The sequence below is a fragment of the Dipodomys spectabilis genome, unplaced genomic scaffold (genome assembly GCF_019054845.1).
Source record: "Dipodomys spectabilis isolate Male_0828 unplaced genomic scaffold, ASM1905484v1 ptg000001l, whole genome shotgun sequence".
Taxonomy (NCBI): domain Eukaryota; kingdom Metazoa; phylum Chordata; class Mammalia; order Rodentia; family Heteromyidae; genus Dipodomys; species Dipodomys spectabilis.
Genome location: NW_024870678.1, coordinates 24,127,162 through 24,150,102, shown reverse-complemented (window position 1 = coordinate 24,150,102; position 22,941 = coordinate 24,127,162). Strand labels below are relative to the sequence as shown.

The 22,941-nt window shown below is 44.1% G+C and overlaps 1 protein-coding gene across 1 annotated transcript in view; it reads right to left on the bottom strand.

The window, feature by feature from the left end:
* The window catches only part of Arfgef3 (ARFGEF family member 3), a 116,843-nt gene that overhangs the window by 7,216 nt on the left and 86,686 nt on the right, over nt 1–22,941 (bottom strand). The window contains exons 19-31 of the mRNA XM_042685993.1: nt 22,589–22,909; nt 21,068–21,201; nt 18,135–18,280; nt 16,331–16,510; nt 15,763–15,907; nt 14,314–14,436; nt 11,541–11,644; nt 10,510–10,654; nt 7,724–7,852; nt 5,286–5,462; nt 3,566–3,680; nt 2,269–2,371; nt 1,907–2,038 (exon numbers count right to left, since the gene is read on the bottom strand). Coding sequence (XP_042541927.1) covers nt 1,907–2,038; nt 2,269–2,371; nt 3,566–3,680; nt 5,286–5,462; nt 7,724–7,852; nt 10,510–10,654; nt 11,541–11,644; nt 14,314–14,436; nt 15,763–15,907; nt 16,331–16,510; nt 18,135–18,280; nt 21,068–21,201; nt 22,589–22,909 — 1,954 coding nt within the window. The remainder of the gene's footprint in view (nt 1–1,906; nt 2,039–2,268; nt 2,372–3,565; nt 3,681–5,285; nt 5,463–7,723; nt 7,853–10,509; nt 10,655–11,540; nt 11,645–14,313; nt 14,437–15,762; nt 15,908–16,330; nt 16,511–18,134; nt 18,281–21,067; nt 21,202–22,588; nt 22,910–22,941) is intronic.

Sequence of the window (22,941 nt, the reverse complement as noted above, 5' to 3'; positions counted from 1 at the left end):
GCAGAGTAACCACACCCAGGGATGTTAGGAACCAGGCTCTAGAAGGGGTGAGAAGCCCATAGCAGCAAGTTCTTGTTCTTCTACCAGAGCCCTTGAGAAGTCAACTCTGCCCAGGAAACTTTCTAGCCCCCCAGTGTGGGAGGGGCTGGGTCCCTAACATTGATATTTGGGAGATCTAAGGTTATCATTGTGTGGAGGGGGACATTTTATTCAAGCAGATCTAGAGAAAAGGAGCCTTTTGTATAGAACTTCTAAGTCACTTTGTGTTTTCAAATTGAATTCAATGCTGACAGTATATATACATTTGTCCTTTTTTGATTTTTTTTTTCAGTTGTGGGGCTTGAACTCAGGACTTGGGCGCTGTCCCTGAGCTCAAGGCTAGAGCTCTATCACTTTGAGCCACAGCACCACTTCTGGTCTTTGAGTGGTTAACTAGAGATAAAAGTCTCACAGGGACTTTTCTGCCTGGGTTGGCTTTGAACCGTGATCCTCAGATCTCAGCCTTCTGAGTACCTAGGATTACAGGCCTGAGCCACGGGAACTTGGCTGCATTTGTGAAATAAGTTTCCTATGCTAAACTTAGGATCCTCCCTCATGGTTGTCCTGCTACTTATGAAGATACAAGTCAAACATGTGATCATGGGTTCAGCCAGCCCATGGTTGCTGGGAATTTCAGTTCATGAAAAGTTTCATTTTTTGCTATTATAAATAGCATTGTGATGAATACATATGAACTTAGGGATGATATTTACTTATACTGTACCTGCATACTTAGGGAGATATTTGTAGCTTGTGGTAATATTCTATGACCTGTGATTCAGTAAGCCAACAGACACATACTAAGTGAACACATACTTCTATACCAGAGAACCATATAGAATTTATTCTCTGCAACTTATGAGGATACAACCCAACATTTATGACCTTTTTTGGGTTGTTGTTGGTCATGGGGCTTGAACTAAGGGCCTGGGCACTGTTCCTGAGTTTTTTTTTTTTTTTTTGCTCAAGGCTAGTGTTCTACCACTTTGAACTGCAGCTCTACTTCCAGTTTTTAGGCGGTTAGATGGAGATGAGAGTCTCTTGGCCTTTCCTGCTTGGGCTGACTTTGAACCACAGTCCTCAGATCTCAGGCTTCTGAGTAGCTAGGATTGTGGGTGTGAGCCACTAGTGCCTAGCCGTTTGTGACCTTTTGTATGCATCTCAAAAGGAAAGAGGTATCGGTTAACGATGGCTCCTGAACAGTTGAGTACATTTTCATGATTAGGTACATTCAACTCAAAATTAGGAAGCCATTTTTAATTGTTAGTCTGGGTTCTGGATAGAAAATCATTAACAACAACAAATCAAATACATTCTGTCATCCTTAGGCAAAGTATAGTTTAGCTGTAAATATTTTGTAGCCTAGACAAGTTAGACATGTAGTCTTGGGGGCTCAAAGACTTTGGTTGGGGGCTGGGAAGGTGGCTCAGTGGTAGAGTGCTTGCCTTGCATGCATGAGGCCCTGGATTCGATTCCTCAGCACCACATAAGCAAAAAGAAAAAAGCTGGAAGTGGCGCTGTGGCTCAAGTGGTAGAGCGCTAGCCTTGAGCTGAAGAGCTGAGGGACAGCGCCCAGGCCCAGTGTTCAGGCCCTATGACCAGACCCCCCAAAAAAAAACTAAAAAAAAAAGACTCTGGTTGATGTGGGTGCTAGAGTTGGCCATGGCTGATCATGGGCCATCCCCAGTAAGGAGTGATGCTACTGATTGGGGTAAAGTCATTGTGGGGAAAGCACAGTGTAGCCAAGAGGTCAGAGTCTGGAGGCATACATCTTTGCCTAAGGGGAAGAAAGGCAGTTTGGTCATGCAGGACCTCCAGGACTCCCAGCATGCACCTGGGCCCCCAACACCCAACCAGCAGCCCTTACCTGCTGGGCCATGGCTCGGATGCGCCAGTACTCAGCCTCAGCACTGGGGGAAGAGGATGGGGCTGCCACTCGCACCTGGCAGCCTTCCCCGCTGAAGCTCTCTGTGCCACTGTGGAAGCAGCCCAGCAGGTCCTAGAGGAAACAGCAGGTGGTCACTGGGGTATCCTGGTTCACAGTGCCAGGCCCAGTCTGGGATCAGGCCTTGCCACTGGGCCTGGGACAAAAGCAATGACCCACCAAATTCTTTCTCATCCTCTTCAAGGTTCGTGTGAGGTGGCAGGGAACGTGTAGGTGCCTACCTGGATGGCGCCTCAGGGGGCAGGGAAGAAGAGAAACACTGGGGCTTTCTCCTCCCAGTTTACCTTCACTGGCTTGAGGGTGGCAGAGAAGGCATCCTGCAGGGCACAGCAGGCCAGCCGCCACATCTCCTCAGTGAACACCGGGCCCGCTGTCACCAGCACGTACCTGCCACGACAGCCAGACATGTGTGTTCCCACAGGAGTGGGGACCTTACGGACACTTGCACACATCGATTCTGTAGTTGCCTGCTGACATTGTCTTGTCATGCTTGCCTTTCTTCTGCTGGTGTTAAATGGTCAAGACACTCTTCTCTTTTCCTTTCTCTCCCTCCCTCCCTCCCACCTCCCTCCCTCCCTTCCTCCCTCCCTTCTTTCTTCCCTTCCTTCCTTTTCCCTCCCTACCTTCCCCCCTCTTTCCTTCCTTCTTTCCTTCCTTCCTTCCTTCCTTTCCTTCCTTGTCCTGGGATCTGAACTCAGGGCCTTATACTTGCTAGGCAGGCAGTCTACCAACTAAGCTATACCTCCAACCACTTTAAATTTGTTTTCTGTTCTGGAGCTGGTCTCAGACTGTGATCCTCCTATTTCTATCTACAGAGCAGGTGGGTTTACCACACCTGGTTCAAGATACTATTTTCTAAAGCATTTTAACAGAAATATCAATGGATCCCCATTGCAAATATGCTGATATTCAAATTTGGGCTTATACAAGGGTATATATTCTGTACTAATTCTTCCATTTCAATTCATTAAAAAAATCATTTCTCTACAAATAATAAACAAGTCTGCCCATTGTCAGTCCTCATGCTTATCTCTGTGCATCTATTCATTTCCAACTTGGAAAGTCCCTATGGAAAGTGTGCTCACTGACTATTAGAATGAAGCTCTTACAGACTCCTCTTCCTCCTCTTCCGCCTCCTCCCACTATGATGCTTTGCCATTTACTCCTCACTGTTGTAATTTCTTCAGGTGATCCTCCCTCTGTTCTGTTAATGACTACTTTTTTGACACATTCTTGCTAACTAGCCCAAACCTGCCTTAATCTCATGATCTCCCTGCCTCTACCTTCTGAGTGCTGGGATTATAGTCATGTACCACCACACCTGGATAACCTGTTACTTTGAATGGTCCATAAACTTCAGAATGTAGATGTTCATTTATGGTATTTTCCATATTCCTTATCTTTATTACCCAAGGAATATTTGCTGAAATGAATTATTACAACTTAGTAATTTTTACTTCCAAATGTCATTTTTACTTATAAAAACCATCTAAAAAGTTGCTACAACTAATGATAATTTAATTTCCTTGGATGTCACCATAAAATTGCCAATCAGTAAAGTGCCAGGAACCTCTTTCTCACCGAATGCAGGAGCAGCCCACTCGGGAGATGGTTTCCGTGGGTTTGGCCACACAGGCCACCAGCAACTCAAACAAGTCCTTTAGCATGGTGTTGATCATGCCCTCGTATCTGATGTCTGTGGGAAGAAGAAAGATCTGAATCTTAGAGCTCTAGGGAGAAGGAAAGGATTGAAATGACCATCTAGAGTAGAGCCATGGGAAAATAAAGAGAAAAAACCCAGAACAATGAGAGAAATGGCAACACTGGAAACCCTTGGAAAGCAACATTTTTCTTGGATTTTTATCAAATTTTCATTTTGTTTCATACACAGGACAAGACAAAATATGTGACTTGCTTCTGTCTGTCATATATTTTTCAGAGATAAGCATGTGATTAATTTACTTAAATAGAATAGAATAGGCCATTTAGCCTGCATATTAGCTGGGACAAAATTTAAATTCTTTTTTTTTCTAATAAAGATATATTAAGCATACTTTCCTTATTCCTGATAACTGAATTAAACTGAATTAAATGGTTGTGGAAAAACTTCTTCGGGCTGGTCAATTTGGCTTCTGTTTGCATTCTAGTCCCAGACTCCAGGAAAGTAGACTTCCCACGAGCACATCCGGCTTTCTCAGTTCAAGGACGGTCCAGGTGATGCCCCAGAGGCAATTTTCAGTGGAGTCTATAAGGGTTCCATGCTGTGTAGCAATGCCCTGGTCAAGCCCATTCACTCCTAGGGCCACAGTCACCAAGATGCATCTGAAAAGACCCCCTATTTGCTCTATCAGTGATCTTATTTTGCAAGGTGGGCTGTGCTTACTAAACTTAGTAGGGCTCTAGCTTCTTATCTGCTTCATGACTGTCCCTCTGGTTCAGCATTCTCCTTAGTTTTCTATCTTCTTCAGCATGGGAAACTATCGCCTTATATTTTCATATGCCTTGCTCTTCCAGTCTATAATCTCTGGGGCGAGCAGCCAAACTTCCTCTGCTCCTAATTCCCCAAGTCTTCCCATGGCATTTCACAAAATTGACTTTGGCACCCCTGCTTCCCATCCTCCAGCTGCAATGTACTCCCCATCCTACGCTCCACACCTTCTCCCAAGTGCCACAGATATTAAGAACCTTCTCTTCATCTTGAGTGTTAAATAACTTCTTGCCCACAATGAGGCCTTTCAAACAACATCACCTCCTCCATTAAGCCTCCCTGGATGAAAGACAATAGGGTACACATCCTCCCCATGTTCATACCCCCCTATTATGATGATGATGATGATATGCTGGTCCTGGGACTTGAACTTTGGGCCTGGGTGCTGTCCCTGAGCTTCTTTTACTCAAGGCGAGTACTCTACTACTTGAGCCACAGCACCATTTCTGGCTTTTTTTGAGTAGTTTATTGGAGATAAGAGTCTTGTGGACTTTGCTGCCCAGGATGGCTTTGAATTGTAATCCTCAGATCTCAGCCTCTTGAGTAGCTAGGATTACAGTTGTAAGCTACCGGTGCCTGGTATTAGTATCTTTTTAAAACGAAACAAAACAATACATACTAATTACTCATGTATTTGGAGTGTTATGTTTGATAATTTTATAGGAGATGCAGGGGCATCAATTTCCCTACTAGATGTCTGGCCCTGATCATGTGATTCTCTGTTGGTAATTCCCCAGGACAGAGGTGTTTACATTAGCTGTTCACTAAACACTTAGGAATGCTCAGAATGACCTGCTCTGGTGTAATAGGTACCTGAGTGCAGGAAACTTTGAATGTGTTCCACCACCAGCTCACAGGACAGACCAATGGCGTGCTTGAAATTAGCAGAGGCCACATCCCAGTAGGAGTGGTCTTTATGGCTACGACGGAGCCAAAGGGACATCACAGGAAGGAGAAGATGAACAACTGCATAGATTCCAAACCCCGGTCCTGAAAAAAGAAAAGTCAAGGTCAGAGCCATGATCTCAAAGGCTCAGCATCATAGGTCTCTTTACAAAGATCTCCACCTTTTCTGAGCAGGTACAAGGAGGGTTTATCATGGAATGGGGGCATATCCATGACATTTTTTTTCTTTTCTCTAGCAGGAGTTCAGTTATACAAGTAAAATGTTAGTCTATTCATAAATATTCAAATACCAATAAAGTTAAATATTGATCAACAGAATTTGATTCATCAAATGAAAACACATGGATATGTATGCTAATAAGGAACTGTTTCAAAATCTAAGTACTTAGACTTACAGGGAACACATAGAAATATAGGTTTGTTTACTTACTCACACTGGGTCTTGCTTTGTTGCCCAGGCTGGTCATGAATTCCTGGGCTCAGGCAATCCTCCTACTCCTAAGTAGATACTCCTAGGTATCTGTGACTACAAGCACATGCCATCTTGGCTAAAAGTTTAAAGCTACTTTTTTTTTTTTTTTTGGGTCCGGTTGTGGGGCCTGAACTCTGGGCCTGAGTGCTGTCCCTCAGCTCTTCAGCTCAAGGCTAGCGCTCTACCACTTGAGCCACAGCGCCACTTCCGGCTTTTTTTTTTTTTCTTTTTGCTTATGTGGTGCTGGGAATCGAACCCAGGGCCTCAGGCATGCAAGGCAAGCGCTCTACCACTGAGCCAACTTCCCAGCCCTAAAGCTACTTTTATATAAATAAGATAATATAAACCTTGAGCTGCATATTGAGCAACAAATTTTACTGCTATATGCTATTTTTACTATACATATTGGCAATAGTTTATTAATCTATTCCCTTACTGATAGACAGTTTAGATGGTTCAAATTGTTGGCTGTGTAGACAAAAATCTTTGTGTTTTCTTATTGAAATGTTAACAGATGTTAGACATTCTGATTTTAAAAGCATGGTATCCTTTTATAATCAACGTGAATATACAAAAAGGGAAAAAACCTTAATCTATAGGTATAATTACACTTCAAAATGTTTCCTTCTAGTAGTAGTAGTAGTAATGTGTGTGTGTGGGTATGTGTGTGTATGTGTTGGTACTATGGTTTGGACTCAGGGCCTTGTGCTGTTTTCTTCCTTATAGCTCTTGCTCTACTACTTGAGCCATGCCTCCAGCCTTACTCTTTTTTGCTAGTTATTCGGAGATGGAATCAACTGAACTTCTTCTTCTTCTTTTTTTTTTTTTTTTTTTTTTGGGTCCGGTCATGGGGCCTGAACTCTGGGCCTGGGCGCTGTCCCTCAGCTCTTCGGCTCACGGCTAGCGCTCTACCACTTGAGCCACAGCGCCACTTCCGGCTTTTTTTCTTTTTGCTTATGTGGTGCTGAGGAATCGAACCCAGGGCCTCATGCAAGTAAGGCAAGCGCTCTACCACTGAGCCACCTTCCCAGCCCTCAACTGAACTTCTTGCAGGCCAATTCAAACCATAATTTTCTGGGTCTCAACCTCCTGAGTAGCTAGAAATATAGGTGTCAGTCACTTGTACCTGGCTCCTATGATTTTCAAACAAATCTTCCTCATGAGGGATTTGGATACTTTCTTGTCACTGAAAATCACGAGCAGCTTCATTTTAGGCTCTGATTCTGTTCATACAAACTAAAATGTCTATAAAAACTTTCTTTGACCTTGGGAAAACTGGGATGAAGAAAGGCACATGCTAAACTTGATTAATTCTGAATAAGAAATGACTTTCCAAAGAGCTCTTCTCTTCCTGTACAGCTGTGGGACTGTGCTGGGAAAATACTAAATGTCTTTGGCTCTAACCACTGTGACCTGAATACAAACAATACTGCCTATCCTGTGAGGGTTTGGCTTATGTCTGTCTAGTCCTGGTAGCCTGACTAACAGTCGTGAGGCTAAAAGCAGGCACTGCAGGACTGGCTGGGTATAGAAGCTGTAGGCATGGAACATGGCAAAGCCTACGGGCTTATGGAAACATTAAGAACCTCAGTTTGATTGACATGGGGCTCCAACATACCCAACCCACTGCCTACCACTTGACTTTTGTAAATGGATGGGCAGAAGCCATGTAGGGCAATACAGGGAGGGGCCTTAGACGTGATTACATTGTAGCTTTTTAGCTGGGAGAATCTAGAAAACATGCACATCTATGAACAGATATGCCTTAAGTTCAGGAAAGAGTAAAAACAGGTAGATATCCATGGAAATGCCTTCCTGAAAAAAAGTTTTATGGATGACAACTCCCATCCAAAACCAACACAGACACATTTACCAGGTGTTTTGGTGACATCTCTTAACAGCTCGAAAAGTAAATCCAGAGTTGGTGGTTGGTGCTGACGTGGACAGTTGGACACAGCTGCTGTTAGCTGCTCCAACAGGATGATCCAAACTTCTATGAGACCTGGAGACCCAAAAAAGACCTCCATGAAATCCAGACAAACATGAAGAATCACTGCACAATCCAAGCGAACACTGCATGTAATGCCGTGTGCTGTCAGGGGTTAGCCATCACTCAAGGTGTCAGCCCTCGGGGCCTACGTATGTGGAGGTATTACAATCCACATGTTCTCACACAATCAGAAGGAAAACCACTCGAATTCTTTCTTTCCTTATAGAAAGGTGATACACTATGTGAATTCTATATGGAAATGATTGCCAGACGCTCTGGAAGTTGATGATGGGTAGAAATATGAGTTAGTCATTTAGTTCTGTCACCTTGGCCAATCCTTGTGTGTGTATGTGTGTATGTGTTTAATTATTATTATTGTCATTATTGTTAGGTAGCTGTACAAAGTTTACAGTTCTACAATCGAGGTTACGAATGCAATGCCAGGGTCACCTCTTCCCCATTTTCCCCCTTCCCATCCCTACTCTCAAGTCACACACTTCAGATTTTACATGAGGAAATTGAAAATAACAACTGCATTTGCTCCCTCCATTCCTGTGCTCCTTCCCCACAAAAGAAACAAGTTTCTACTTCCTGGTATTCATTTTGATAAATAGTAAATTAGTTGTCCAGTAGAATTACACTTCCTCTAAGTTGGTCAATTCTTTTCTTTTTTGGTCAGTTGTGGGGCTTGAACTCAGGGCCTGGACACTGTCCCTAAGCCTCTTTGTTCTTAAGGCTAACACTCTACTACTTGAACTACAGCACCACTTCTAGTTTTTGAGTGGTTTATTGGCGATAAGATGCTCATGGGGACTTTTCTGCCCAGGCTGGCTTCAAACTGTGATCCTCAGATCTCAGCATCCTGAGTAGCTAGGATTACAGACATGAGCCACTGGTGCCCAGCCAGAAGTTTTCCGGTGGCCCCAGGGCTGATTCTGTGAGCAGACAGACAGACATAGTAGCTAACAGTTGATGGATGCTTCTGGGACTGTGAGCTGGAACACACACCTGTCTGTCTGGATGGAGAGACTGAGCACCACCTTGGCACTTCTGCACTTCTGCCACTGTGGAAGTCTGAGGCCCTGCCCTGGCTGCCTTCCTGGATGCGTTGGAACGTTTCAAATGCTCAGTAAAATTTATTCTTATCTAATCATTACAATGAAACCTTCATTAAGACATGGTGGGACAAAAGGTGAATTAATTCAGTAGAGATACTTACTAGATACTGGGTTGAAAATGAACTATTCAACTTGTGGGGAAGGGGGCTTCAGGAGGGAATAAAAACTAGGAAAAAAGGAGGGAAGAGGTGACACTGTTCAAAATGTACTCAGTACTGACTTACGTAACCCCTCTGTACATCACCTTTACCATAAAAAAGAATACTTTAACCTCCATTAAACAAAATCTGGTTAGTTTTCCCAGCTGTATTTATTCCTTTTATAGTTCTTCTTCTCAATTCATCTGAATTAGTGAAATTTTATTGCTTTTTACGGTTCAGTTCTACTGCTTATGATTTCTACCAAAAACTGGGAATCTTCCAGCCACTCCCATTAATAAATTTGTGACAGGAAAATAAAGACAAAATTAAAAACAAAGACAAGTTGCTTCTGTCTCCAAGTCCTTTTGCAAACAAGGTTTGAAACAGTCTGGGCCCAGTGGGCTGGCCTATTTGAGCATCATTCCCATTTCTAGATGTGGAGCAGAACAGGATTTTCTGAGACAGTCGACAGCAGGCATGAGCATGCACTGATCCACCTGAAAATTCCCCAGAGTTACCACAACGAACTCTGACTCACACGAGATTACACGGGACCTAATTTGAAACAAAGTCTTTGAAATTATTCTTTCCTGAACCTTTGGCTTCATCAGTCACAAATAGATTCTCTCTTCAGTAATGGCTTAATTTCCCTAGTCTTTAACCAAATAGTCCTGCAGGAAGTAATTATATAAAGACTGTGTTTCCTGAAAGCCATTAAAGACAATTACCAGTTAATTTAAGTACCAGTGCAGCTTTGTCCCGATTGGCTAAACTCAAGAGAAATCAAAGTCTGAAATAGCATTCAGAGGAAGAAACAGACTTGTGCTGCTGTTTCATTGAAAAAGGATTGGTAATGGTTATAAAGTGTCAGTTTTACTTTAGATAAACTTGTTCTGGGAAAATCATTTAAAAAATAATAGAAATAATCATATATCTATAAGCTAACTCATTTCCTTATGATTTATAAACTAACTTCTCTTCCCTCTCCTCTTCCTTCTCTTCTTCCTCCTCCTCTTTTTCCTCCTTCTTCTTTGGCAGTACTGGGGCTTGAATGTATAGCTTCATGCATTTGTTGGCTTTTCTGCTTAAGGCTGGTGCTCTATCACTTAAGCCATGGGTTTATTTCCATTGTGGCTTAAGCATTTTTTTTTTTTTTTTTGTCAGTCATGGGGCCTGACCTCTGGGCCTGGGCGCTGTCCCTCAGCTCTTCAGCTCAAGGCTAGCGTTCTACCACTTGAGCCACAGCGCCACTTCCGGCTTTTATTGCTTATGTGGTGTTGAAGAATCGAACCCCGGGCCTCATGCATGTAAGGCAAGCGCTCTATCACTGAGCCACCTTCTCAGCCCGGCTTAAGCTTTTGAAACTCTGAATATAGCAAATAACCATGACCAGTTTAATCCATCAATTTACCTGTCTCATCATCAAACTCAGACAGGACAGATTCAATTCCATCCTCGCTGCTCGCAGATTGCTCCTGAAGTCTTCGAGGCAAGCTAGCAAGTCGTCCACTCAGGAAGATTGGCTTCAAGGGCATTTTGTAGATTTTGGCTAATAACTGAGTAAGAAAAAGACCACAATATACAATATAATATAATAATATACTAGAAATAGTGTCCTTTGCATGTTAACAATAACATTCACATCAGTTAAAGGGGTCATAGGAAACTGGGGACATTTCCTATGTATAAAATTGAGTTACTTGTGATTTGGATTTATTAGGTAGTTTACAAGAGGCATTTATCCCAGGAATCAGATGAAATAGTATTCAATGGCCATCAGAAAGTAGATTTTTTTTTCAGTACATTAAACACAGAGAAGGTTTTGTTTTTGTTTATTTTGCCCACACTGGGGTTTGAACTGAGGACTTCAATGTTTCCTACATAAGCAATGGGTTGCTTGAGCTAGGCTTCTAGCCCTTTCTGCTCTGGTTCTTACTTTTTACTTGAATGTGTCTGGATTACAGTATTCTTATTGTAGCTGGGGTGACAGGTTATGTGTTTCCACATCCAGATTTTTCTTTTCTTTTCTGAGATGGAGTATCATGAATCTTTTTTCCCTGGCTGGCCTGGAATTGCAACCCTCCTCAGCTCAGCCTCCCACATACCTGGAATTACAGGTGGGAGTTACCAGGGCCTGGTGAATACATGAGTTGTATGGACTTTTATAAATCTACCAACGGAACCATGAGCATGTCAGGAATTTTCATCAATGGGGGATGTCTGAGAAAAGATATTGCAGGATACAGGATTCAAGCTATGGCCCCCGCCTTTCCTGACTCAGCCTGTAAGAAAGCAGAGTGGCCAGAGTATCCAGGAAAATGGAAGAATCGATGGGCTAGGTGTGGGAGAACGGGATGTCTCCTGGCCTTTGGTAAAAGGTATTCACTCATCTTTTATAAAACCCTCTACAGCAGATGTAGGGCTGAGTGAGCCTCCCCTTACCTGAGAACAGCGTCTGAGGTAGTCCAGGGCAGGGAGGCACAGGTCTGTGGACGTGGCTCCTGGCCCAGGGACACAATCTCCAATTTCTTTACAGTCTACCTCCCCTAGGGTAGCATGAGGGGAGACAGAGGCAAACAAAATGACCCATGCTTTCCCCCTTAAGATAGAAGATATGTTCACTCACCTAAGTTTACCAAAATAAAGAAAAAAATTACTCCAAATTGCACAACCTTGAAAGAAATCTCTCCAGTTATTTATTTCTCCTATGAAGAATATTTTTCCCATATGCTACCTCAGGACATTTGGTGGCTGACAGTTGTCTGGCATAGGAGCACACTGTGATTCCCTTCTCGGGGCCCTGATGTTGGATAGGATAACTTCTGAGGCTCTGGTGACAGGACAAGCCCTATGCTGGGCAGGGATGAAGGCCTCAGCCTCTCTGGGAAACCACTGTGTTTGCTGTAAGCACGTGGCCCTGGGTGATGATGATAAATGAGGATTCTGGGAAGAGGCTAAACATCTGGGGTTTGCAGACAGAGACTGCTTAACTGAGTTTACATAAATTTATTTTTATACATGTGTAGGGATTTAATGTGGCTGTAGAAAGGCAGCTGGATTTTCTTATAGGTATATAATAACAGAGAATTATAGTTTTTTGTTTCGTGTAATTATTTCTATACTTCTAATAAAATCATTCCACATACTGTAATTGTTTCTAATTATCTATAATTGTAGCAATAATTACCCTCCCCAGTGAGTAAACAGACATAATTACTAGGTATTAGTTAAAATTCAGAATCAATGAGGCATGTTTTTCCTTAAACACAATGAAACAGTAACAAAAATGTATCATGTTTTAGATCAGGGTTGACAAACCCTTTTCATAAAGGGCCAGACACTTCACTAATAAAATACTTGAGACTTTGTGGTTCATACTATCTGTATCATCACTTCTTAACTCTATTGTTGTGACATGAAGTCAGCTCTAGACAAATGAGCATGGCTGCCAATAAAACTTTATTTATAAAAACTGTCAACAGGTCAGATTTGTTTGGCTGGTGGCTTCCCTAGTTTGCTAGCCCATGGTTTACATTAATATACCTGACATTGTAAAAACCGAGTTGATGTTAAATTCATGTGCAGATAAACAGGTGAAATTAAAAATAAACTCATCTCCCAGCCTATTGATTATAGGAGGGGGTTCCAGATTTATTTTTGTGTTATGCATGCAAGTCTATGTGAATGGTCCTGGCTAGTGCTGGGTCCACAGACAGCATGGACTGACCCAGAGCCCAACCCCAACAATTCCATCTTACAATTCAGAGAAGAAAATAGAACCTATCTTTTTACAAATAGGTTCCACATATACACTGATAATGTGGCATCTCTACTTTCAGCCTTCAACTCTTCTCTAAGATAAAAATCTCAAATTTTTAATCTACTGTAAAGTATCTCTGCCTGAATACTTCACAGAAACCCAACCTGCTTAACTGTCCAAAGGATAAGCCATTACTTTTCTCTCTCTGCTATAGACTGAATCTTTGTGTCCTGATGGCATAAAAATGTCAAGTGGAAAATGTCAGAGATGAACAATGCATATGTTTTTAAGTAACGTTTTGAGTAGTGTGATGAAATCTCACAGGGTCCTGCTCCATTCCTCTCGGGATGTGACCCATCCCTTGCCAATGAATCTAGGCTGCTATGTTGCCTACTACTGTCACTCACTACCCACCTGGGTTTGCACACCAACTGTCAAGGTGTCATAGCAGTAACTACAACTTTATTATTGGTATGTATGTATGAATGTATGTATGGATATATGTATATGTGGGTATGTATTATAGGAAAAATATACTATCCACAATCACAAATAGCCCTGGGCGTCCAAGAACACATACCCATGGATAAGGAGGAGACGACCGCATACCATGACAGAATAGGGGGGATCCACATATAAGAGATTGCTCTATGGATCAGACGAATGGCAAGTAAGTCCTGAAACCTGCATTTTTGTTCCTGCCCCGAAATAAGGGGGACATGAGTTGTGCAACTTCTTTTTCTCAACTGTCTTTCACCAAAATTGATAGCATTTAACAAGACTATAAGAGAACATTATCAATTGAGTATTTTCCCTAGGTCCAAAGTTCTTGGGCCCTAAGTCGAAGAGTACTCCATAGCAAAATCCCTCAAGTTCAATGGATCTTCTAAACCTGTAGTGCAACTAACAGCCCCTTCGTTCCATTTCACCCCAGATAAATCAGCTTCCCTCAATCAGCTTCCACGGGTCATGCTCTAGAGCCAAGACTTTACATTGTTAAAGGTTCCTAAGTTTAGCATAAAAGCAACTCGATAATTCCTGAAATACATTAGACCTCAAGGAAGGAGGTTGCCTTCATATCCCAAATGTGCCTTATAGTTAATAAGGCCTAGGGGAGGCATTCTCAACTCTTCTTAGGAGCTGAGATATCATAGGCACAGGGTTAGCGACATGACACTGATGAAAACAGTTTTCCTTAGAAGGGCAATTACTAGTGAATAGTCTAAGATTGGAAGAGTTGACACAAAATAATGGCTAACTACAAATAGATCTTTATATTCTATAGAGATCTCTATTATATATAGATCTATAATATATATTATATATAGATTATATTATATAGAGCTCTATTTGCAATTATATGTATAATTATGATATCACAATACATTCCATGGATATAATAAAATACATTAACCCCAGACAAACCTAAGCCACCCAGAGGAACATTCTACTTACCCAGTCCTTTGACAAACTTCATAAGGCACATGATGTAGCTAGTGGCCGCATTCGCAAACACCTGGATATTGTCGGTATTGAGAAAAGCTTCAAATACATCAAACACTGGGGCTTGGCCTTTTCCTGAGGGAGAAAGATCACAGCACTTCAAGGCTACCCATATTCCCAACATCTTTCAGGGCTCTGGAAAAGATCAGCAACAGGAATGCTGGCCTTTGGACCAGACGGCTGGCTTAGCTGTGGTACTGTCCTGCTTAGCTCCACCTGGAGGTGGCAGGCAGGCGCTACAGGCTGTGATGAAAGTTGAGTGCCGAGCAGAGTGGGAAGCTGAGCAGGAAACGTGTAAAATGGTTAGACTACCGAAAGCGATCTCCATACTCAGTGCCATCCCCATCAAAATACCAGTGACATTCTTCATAGAGGTAGAAAACTTAATCCTAAAGTTCAAATAGACGCATGCAAGACCTTGTGTAGCCGAAGCAATCCTGAGCAAAATAGAGCAACAATGGAGGTATGACATACCTGACTTCAAACGCCACTGCGGAGCCATAGTCACAAAACTATTTCTCTGTCAGTATGGTACTGGCACAGAAAGAGACACACAGGCCAATGGAATAGAAAACACAGAAATAAGTCTACACCGAGCCAACTAATTTTTGACAAAGGTGCTAGAAGCATACATGGGAGAAGGCATAGCCTCTTCACAAATAATAGCTACATGTAGAAGAATGAAACTACATCCTTATCTCCTACTTTGCACTAATATCAATTCAAAGGGGAGCAAAGACCTTAATCTAAACCTGAATCTGCCACAGGAAAACACTGGAAGATATAAGCATAGCAATAACTTCCTGAATAGAGCTCTATTTCTGCGCAGTACACAGTCACTCGGCTGAAGAGACAGCCCATAGAATGAAAGAATCTATTGCATTTATGTGTGAAGATGGTTTATGGTAAGTCACAAAGCTATTAGATAAGGGAGGTAGCGGGTCCAGGAAAGAGAAAGCAACAGAGGAGATAGGATGATGATCAGAGTATTGTATCTCCAAATGTGAAATACCATGAAAAACCTCCTTTGTACAATGAATATGCACTTAATTAAGACGAGTAGCAGGAATGTCAAACAGGTTCTGATGGGGGTGGGTAACAGTGGGAGGGGGAGGGAGAGTGAAGAGTGGGAAGGAGAATAAATAGAGTCAAGGTACTGTGTGTGTATGTGTGTGTGTGTGTATATATATATATATACATACATATATATGTGTTTGAAATGGAAATATGAAACCAACTGCAATTGTTTTAAGAAGGGGGGGAGTAATGGAGGGGGTGGAGTTGATCAAGGTGCTTTGAAAGCATGTATAGAAATATTACAATGAACGTTCCTTGTACTAATCATCTGCTAATAAAAAAGAACAGGGTTTCTATAGCAAGGACTCACCCCACCATTCTTACCCATGGAGTAGTCACCAACCAGGTATTCCTTCATCTCAGCCTTGTTCCCACTGTGCACCGTCTCCAGGGCACTGAACAATGTCCGCCACCCTGACTGGATCTGCGTGGAACACACCTCAACCAGCTCCGCGATGGATGTGACCACCTGGCCGGGCAGAGGAGGGGCTCTTAACCGAAGTGAGAGAACTTCCCAGGGAGGTGGGGGGTGGGGAGCTGATGGACTTCTCTGCCCCATTTCCAAGTTAATTTTAGCGAAAGAGGAAGACTAGAATCTGGACCTTCTAGCTAGAACATCTTCGAAATAACTATCCATTTTCATTTCATCAGTAACTGCTATTGCTGAGCCAAACTTCACATACTTATCCATTTGTATCTAGTTTGCTGGGCTTTCTTCTCTTTATTGTCTTTTGATTATTGAAAGGTTGAGATGTTAAGTTTTCTCTTATTCTCTCTGTCCACATCCCAGATCCACCATTCACAAATGAGATGATCTTTAGCCTGTTTGGTCAATATCTCATTGCTGCCACCACCCGCACAAGATGCCAGCTGGACCCCGTGTCACACTGACCTGGTCTTGGACATCTTCATCGCACAGCTCCAGCTGCATAATACGCTCAAAAGGTCGGAAGAGGGCTTCGTTAAAGTGGAAGTGGGGTGGCTCATTCCAGTTGGTAAGGACCTCTGTCAGGATGTCATGGATGAAGGACACAGCCTTCTGAGACACGTGTCTTTCCTTGTGGCAGGCGGCCTACGCCAGGCAAGAGAGAAGGGAACACCACAGGAGATGAGACAAGAAGAATATTTGTTCTGAAGGAATTCCCAGCCACACCTTGCCTGGAAGAGGAGGCAGCAATTCCATTTCAGGCAGAAAGTCTAGGGAGTTACAGTGCACAGATGAACTATATTTAAAAATTGTATTAAAAGAATTAATTGATCAGATACAACCCCAACTTTAATGTTTCTAGAAGAAAATAAGTTTCTAGTAAAACCTTTTTCTGCAACACGACTATTTTCTTGACACACATACTATAATAAAAACACCAGAATTGAAGTCCAGAACTCCTCCTAGTCTTATCTTTGGCCATTCCTCAAACATATAAAGATCAGGCATGTCATCTGTCTTTCAGAGAGGAGGACCAGGTGCATCAAGAGCTCTCATTGGTTCACACGCTCATTTGTGATCCTCTCCCACACCAACCATGACCTTGGAAACTTGCTTTGGCCAGTGGTACAAGAGGAAGCCTTGAGTGGAGAATTAAGGTAGTAGTTGTGCTATGGAGTATGCCTTCTTGCTTTTTTTTGAATCCTAAGGAAGCATGTGAATGAGCAGCGACTGGTCTGCTGGAAATGGTTGATAGGAGAGACTAGCGATAGAGAAATCATTGTCCAGCCTGGAAGGCCATCACGAGTCAGCCAGGCTTTCCCTGATTAGACCTACCCAGTTGGGCCTTTCTCAGCTTTCTGAGCCACGGAATTTTAAGCTAGGTATATGGTTGTTGTTGACATAAATAGATTGATCCAATTAGAACACTCTTAGGTTACTGAATTAACTTCCAAAGGTAATTAAATACCCTTACCAGATAAGGGCTCAAAGGCTATTTAACACTGAGTAATAACTTCCTCTGTAGTTTTTTTTTGGGGGGGGGCAGTCATGGGGCTTGAACTCTGGGTCGGGGCACTGTCCCTCAGCTCTTTAGCTCAAGGCTAGAGCTTTACCACTTGAGCCACTGTGCTATTTCTGGTTTTCTGGTGGTTAATTGTAGATCAAAGTCTCATGGATGTTCCTATCTGGGCTGGCTTTGAACCATGATCCTCAGATCTCAGCCTCCTGAGTAGCTAGGATTTTAGGCATGAACCACCAGCACCCAGCCCCCTTGTAGCTTTAAAGGAACTGTTACAATGCACTGAGATGCTCAGATGTAGAATTTAATTGGAAAAAACAGGACTACGGTTTTCTTTCTGAAAGGACACTGTCCCAAGTCACTTGTTAGCAAAGAGAGAGTGGCAGGAATGAGAGGTATAGCTACATTTCCATATCAGAGGGATACGATGGGAAACCTCTGTGTATCCTTCAGTCAGCTGATAGCAGATCATAAAGAACACAGAACTGGCAGTGCAAGGTTACTAAGCCATGCAACTGTGAAGACAGAGGGTCCTAGGGAAACCAGGTTAGCACGGCCCTCGGGGTGGTTCTTGAGATGCATATCATGAGAGCCGTGATGTTCTCAGAGACCAGGCCCAGGGGAAGTTCTCATTGTCCCGTGGCCATGGCGCTCTAGCCACACACCACACTGATGGCAACCTTGTGCCAGCTCTGCCCTCACACTTCCCTGGTCCAACCTCTCCCCACCCTACCCGGCTACCCAGCTCACCTCCACTAGGTGCGGGGCCACGAGGCTCCAGCAGCGCATCACGTGGAGCAGGGGTCTTGTTTTGCTCCGCACAATCCTCAGCATGGCGTCCCCCAGGCGGAACAAGTGGAGAGCACTTTTTCGGTCTTGGGTGGACTTAACTTCTCCTATAGGAAGACAAGACCGTAAGTGCCAGAAAGCCAACCTCAAAGAACAGTCTGGCTTATTCAAGTACAAAGAGGGGTTCTTAGAACAGCTTGGTGTGGGCTAACCAAAGGAGGGAGTATGGAAAGACTTCACTCAACAGGGGTGTCCTGGGTCCTGGGATGTGACGGTATGGACAATGCTCAATGAGAAAGAAGGAACTAAACAGCAGTTAAGGATGGGCCAGAGATTTCCGTTCCAATCCCAGTGATCTCATCTATAACACTGGGCATGGGCAGATCTACTGCTAAAAGTTTCTTTAGGGATTAAGTAGGACACATCCAGCCTTTAGCCTAGGGCCTGGGGCATGCTAACTTCCCAGTGCTTTCTGCTATTACAGTTGCTAGGGCCACCATCCTCCTTTACTATGCCAACCTTAACAGCACCTCAGCCAAGCCCTTGACAAGCAAACCTGTGCTACCCAGGAGCTTGCTCACTAACCCACTCAGCCTTGGTCCAGTATTCTTCTTGCCTCCCTGGGCTTTCTGCTGCATTTTCTTTTACAATGGCCAGCTTAGTCCTCCCAATTCTGTCTTGCTCGCGCTCTGTTACCCCTTCTATGTGTTCTACAGGATGCCAAAGCTCCTTTCTCAGCTGTGCCGTGTCGAACGATAATATTCATCACAGATGTTAGTGAATGTTTACTCTGTATTGGTTCTTTATGTCTTTAGTCACTTCTAGTTTTACTGCCCCTCTAGTACTACAGCTTGAACTCAAGGTCTTATGCTTGCAAGGCTTGCTTATTCATAGCTGATATAACACCGTGGAGCCACACTTCCAGCCCTGCTTTTTGCTGGTTAAGTGGAGACTGAGACTTACAGACATTTCTGCCTGGGATGGCTTGGAATCTTGATCCTCTGAAGCTTAGCCTCCTGAGGAGCTAGGATTATAGGCATGAGCTGTGTGACCAGTGAACTATAGGTGTGAGCTGTCAGTGATCCAAGCACCCAGCTTCAATTAATTTTTAAAGCAAGATTAAGTCATGTCATTATTGCCATTTTATAGAGTAGAACATTAAATGCCTGAAAGGGGAGATTACTTGACTCAGACAATATAGCTACTAAGCTTGGAAGGTCTCATTTTAACTTTGTGTGTGTGTGTGCATGCGCACATGTGCATGTACCAGTACTGGGGCTTGAACTCAAGGCCTGAATGCTGCCCTTTAGCTTTCTTTCTCAAGGCTGATACTCTACTACTTTAGCCATAGCTCTGCATTTTTAGTGGTTAATTGGAGATAAGAGTCTCACAGACTTTCCTACCTGGGCTGGCTTCAAAACTAGATCCTCAGATCTCAGCCTCGTGAGTAGTTAGGATTACAGGAGTGAGCCACTGGTGCCTGGCTGTTAACTCCTTTTAACTCCCAAGCTAGGCCCTTCCTTCTGGGTTTGCTCCTTACCCCCCCCCCTCCCCCCCACCCTGCTCACTGTCTTGTGAGTCTCTCAAGACCTCCGTTTCCTACAAGGCAAAAGTTCTTGAAGGTCACCCATGTGCTTGGAGACGAAAGTCTAGTATCTGGAAGGTTGGCTTTCTACAGCTAAGGTGTGAAAGTCTATTAAAAACTAGTGGGGCCAGGCATCAGTGGCTCATGACTGTAATCCTAGCTACTCAGGAGGCTGAGATCTGAGGAACGCAATTCAAAGCCAGCCCGGGCAGGAAAGTCCGTGAGACTCTTTTTTTTTTTTTTGGGGTCTGGTCATGGGACCTGAACTCTGGGCCTGGGCGCTGTCCCTCAGCTCTTCAGCTCAAGGCTAGCGCTCTACCACTTGAGCCACAGCACCACTTCTGGCTTTTTTCTTTTTGCTTATATGGTGCTGAGGAATCGAACCCAGGGCCTCTGGCATGCAAGGTGTGCGCTCTATCACTGAGCCACCTTCCCAGCCCCAAGTCCGTGAGACTCTTATCTCCAATAAACTACCAGAAAACCAGAAGTGGCGCTGTGGCTCAAGTGGTAGAGTGCTCGCCTTGAGTTGAAGAGCTGAGGGACAGTACCCAGGCCCGAGTTCAAGCCCCACAGCTGACAAAAAACAACAAAACAAAAAGACTAGTGGGGCAAGAACTGGGGTTTATAAACTCCGATCTGTGGCAAGCATCAAAAGGCCAAATATGAGCCTCAGTTGCTGAGATGGAAAGGTGTCAGGTGGTGCACCTGCCACCCACCATGGTGATCCTAGGGCAAGGCACATGCGTGCCACCTGCCACTGGAAGCTAGGGGTCACTTGTTACATCTCTACCTTCTCTCCATATGTTGGCCTTCAAGAAAGCTCTGTCTCTTCCCCTGGTCTCCCCGATGAGGACAGTGATACTGACCCATTGTCTATGTGATCAGCTCTGAGAGCAGATTGCTAAGAGTAGGAAAAGGCTTCTTAATCCTTCCATTGTCCTCACCCATGGTCCCCCCCTCTATAACCCACAGTTATACATGTAAACTGGCTAGACTGAGGCCATGATGGGTTTGTGATATGAAAAAGTGGTCTGATCTCTCATAAGACGCTACTTGTTCCCTAAAAAGGAGCCATAGCTTCTGCTTCCTGAGCACAAACCTCAGCAGAATGGCTCTGCCCTGCTCCAGTGGTAACACTACAGCACTGGCAGCCATAGACACGGTACCTGAAACTGAAAGACCTTGAGCTTTGCCAGTGGCCATGTGAAGGGAGTGGGGTCTCGGATGTTCAGGCATGTTGCGGACTCTCAGAGACCCAGGCTTTTCCCTGCTCACTTCCCAACCCAGTTTCTCCAAAGGGAGGAATTACCTGGCATAGCCAGAGAGTAGTCAACTGTATCTGTAACAGAATGGAAAAGCTGAGACTGTGATGCCTTCTTCAGCTGATAAAGGAAATTCCCCAAAGCCATGAGGTTCAACTTATCTGTAGCATCTTCAAAGAGCCTGGGTGCAAACAGACAGGATTTGTTATCTGTCAACTATTTAACAAAGTCTGAATGATCATGGCAATTTCATCCATGTGATGAATGCAAATGTTGAGTAAACACTACAGACAAATGTAGGGCATTATGTGGGTAACTACTGTGTGCAAGTCTGCATCAGTTATGAGTTCAGTCCAAAGAGCACAAAGCATATTTTTAAGAAAACCTTTGCATCCTGCTGGTTTGCACTATCCCAGCCCAGTGACAATAGGCACTCCATAGGTGTTTGGCAGGAAGGTGGCAGATAGTAAGTCCCTGGAGCTAAGTTCTCAGAGTTAACGACAATTTCGTAAGACACACATACAAACAACCCTATAAATTAAGGCTGGGCATAATGAGCTCATGCTGAGAAGTGAGGGGAGGTGGTGCCATGCATGATACAAAGCACTTAAGCAGCAAACAGTGTCACCAGACCATTGGGACAGTGGTTGGTTTTCCTTGTTCTGGGGTAATGTATATTCTCAAGTATGGGATTTTGTAAATAGTACCTCTGTTCTATGTGCTGCTAAGGATAGTAACTGTCAAGTCAGAGTTACTTTTTAAAATGATACTACTTCACCAAAGAAACCAGGACCCTGGAAGCTGAAGGTGCCCCATGGTGGTGTATGTATACAGCCTTGACTGCAGATAGCCTGCCTCAGTTCTGGAAGACTTCGCCATTAGAAAATAGTCCATTCAAAGGCAGGGATGTGAGGGTAGGGAAAGCTATGCCTAAAAAAGATCAGAAGAAAGGCAGCAGTGAAACGGACTAGACGCTATGTGGGAAATGAACTATGCAACTTGTGGATGGGAATGGGAGGGGAAAACTGGGAGAGAGTGAGGGCAGGGGTGACACTGTCCAAAAAGAAATGTGCTCATTGACTGACTTACGTAGCTATCATCCCTCTGTATACACCTTTATAACAACAGTAAAAAAATTAGAAGGGTGTGTGTGTGTGTGTGTGTGTGTGTGTGTGTGTGTGTGTGTGTTTTGTGTGTGTGTGTTGTGTGTGTGTGTGGAGTATGAGCATGTGGGTAGGTTCTGGCCTTGAACTCAGGGCCTGGACACTGTCCATTAGCTTTTTCACTCACGGCTAGCACTCTACCACAGCTCCACTTCTGGCCATTTGCTGGTTAAATGGAGATATTTGTCTCACCGGCTTTCCTACCTGCACTGGCTTTGAACTGTGATCATCAGATCACAGCTCCTGAGTAGCTAGAATTACAGGCATTAGCCACTGGTGCCCAGCTAGAAGTCTTCATTGGCTAAGACATCGGGTGGCCCCAGGGCTGATTCTGTGAGCAGACAGACAGACATAGTAGCCAATAGTTGATGGATGCCTTCTGGGGCTGTGAGCTGGAACACACACCTGTCCGCCTGGGTGGAGAGACTGAGCACCACCTTGGCAGCACTGCTCCCAGTCATAAGGCTGCCACTGCGGAAGTCTGAGGCCCGGCCCCGGCTGCCTTCCCGGATGAGCTCTTGAATGGAGAGGGGCTGGACCACGGGGGCCGGGCTCAGGGAAGGCCCCGGCTCCAGGCCCTGCTCCTGAGATGCGTCCTCACACTTGAAATCCCCAAGAAGTCCAGATCCCCCAGCTGCCTTCTGTGGCTGGCTGATGGTCAGAGGGGCCTGCGAGGTGCTGTCACTGAAGTGGGTGTGCTCCAATGTGCCCACGTACTCACATACTCTAGAGAGAGTCACAGAGAAGCAGCTGTCAAG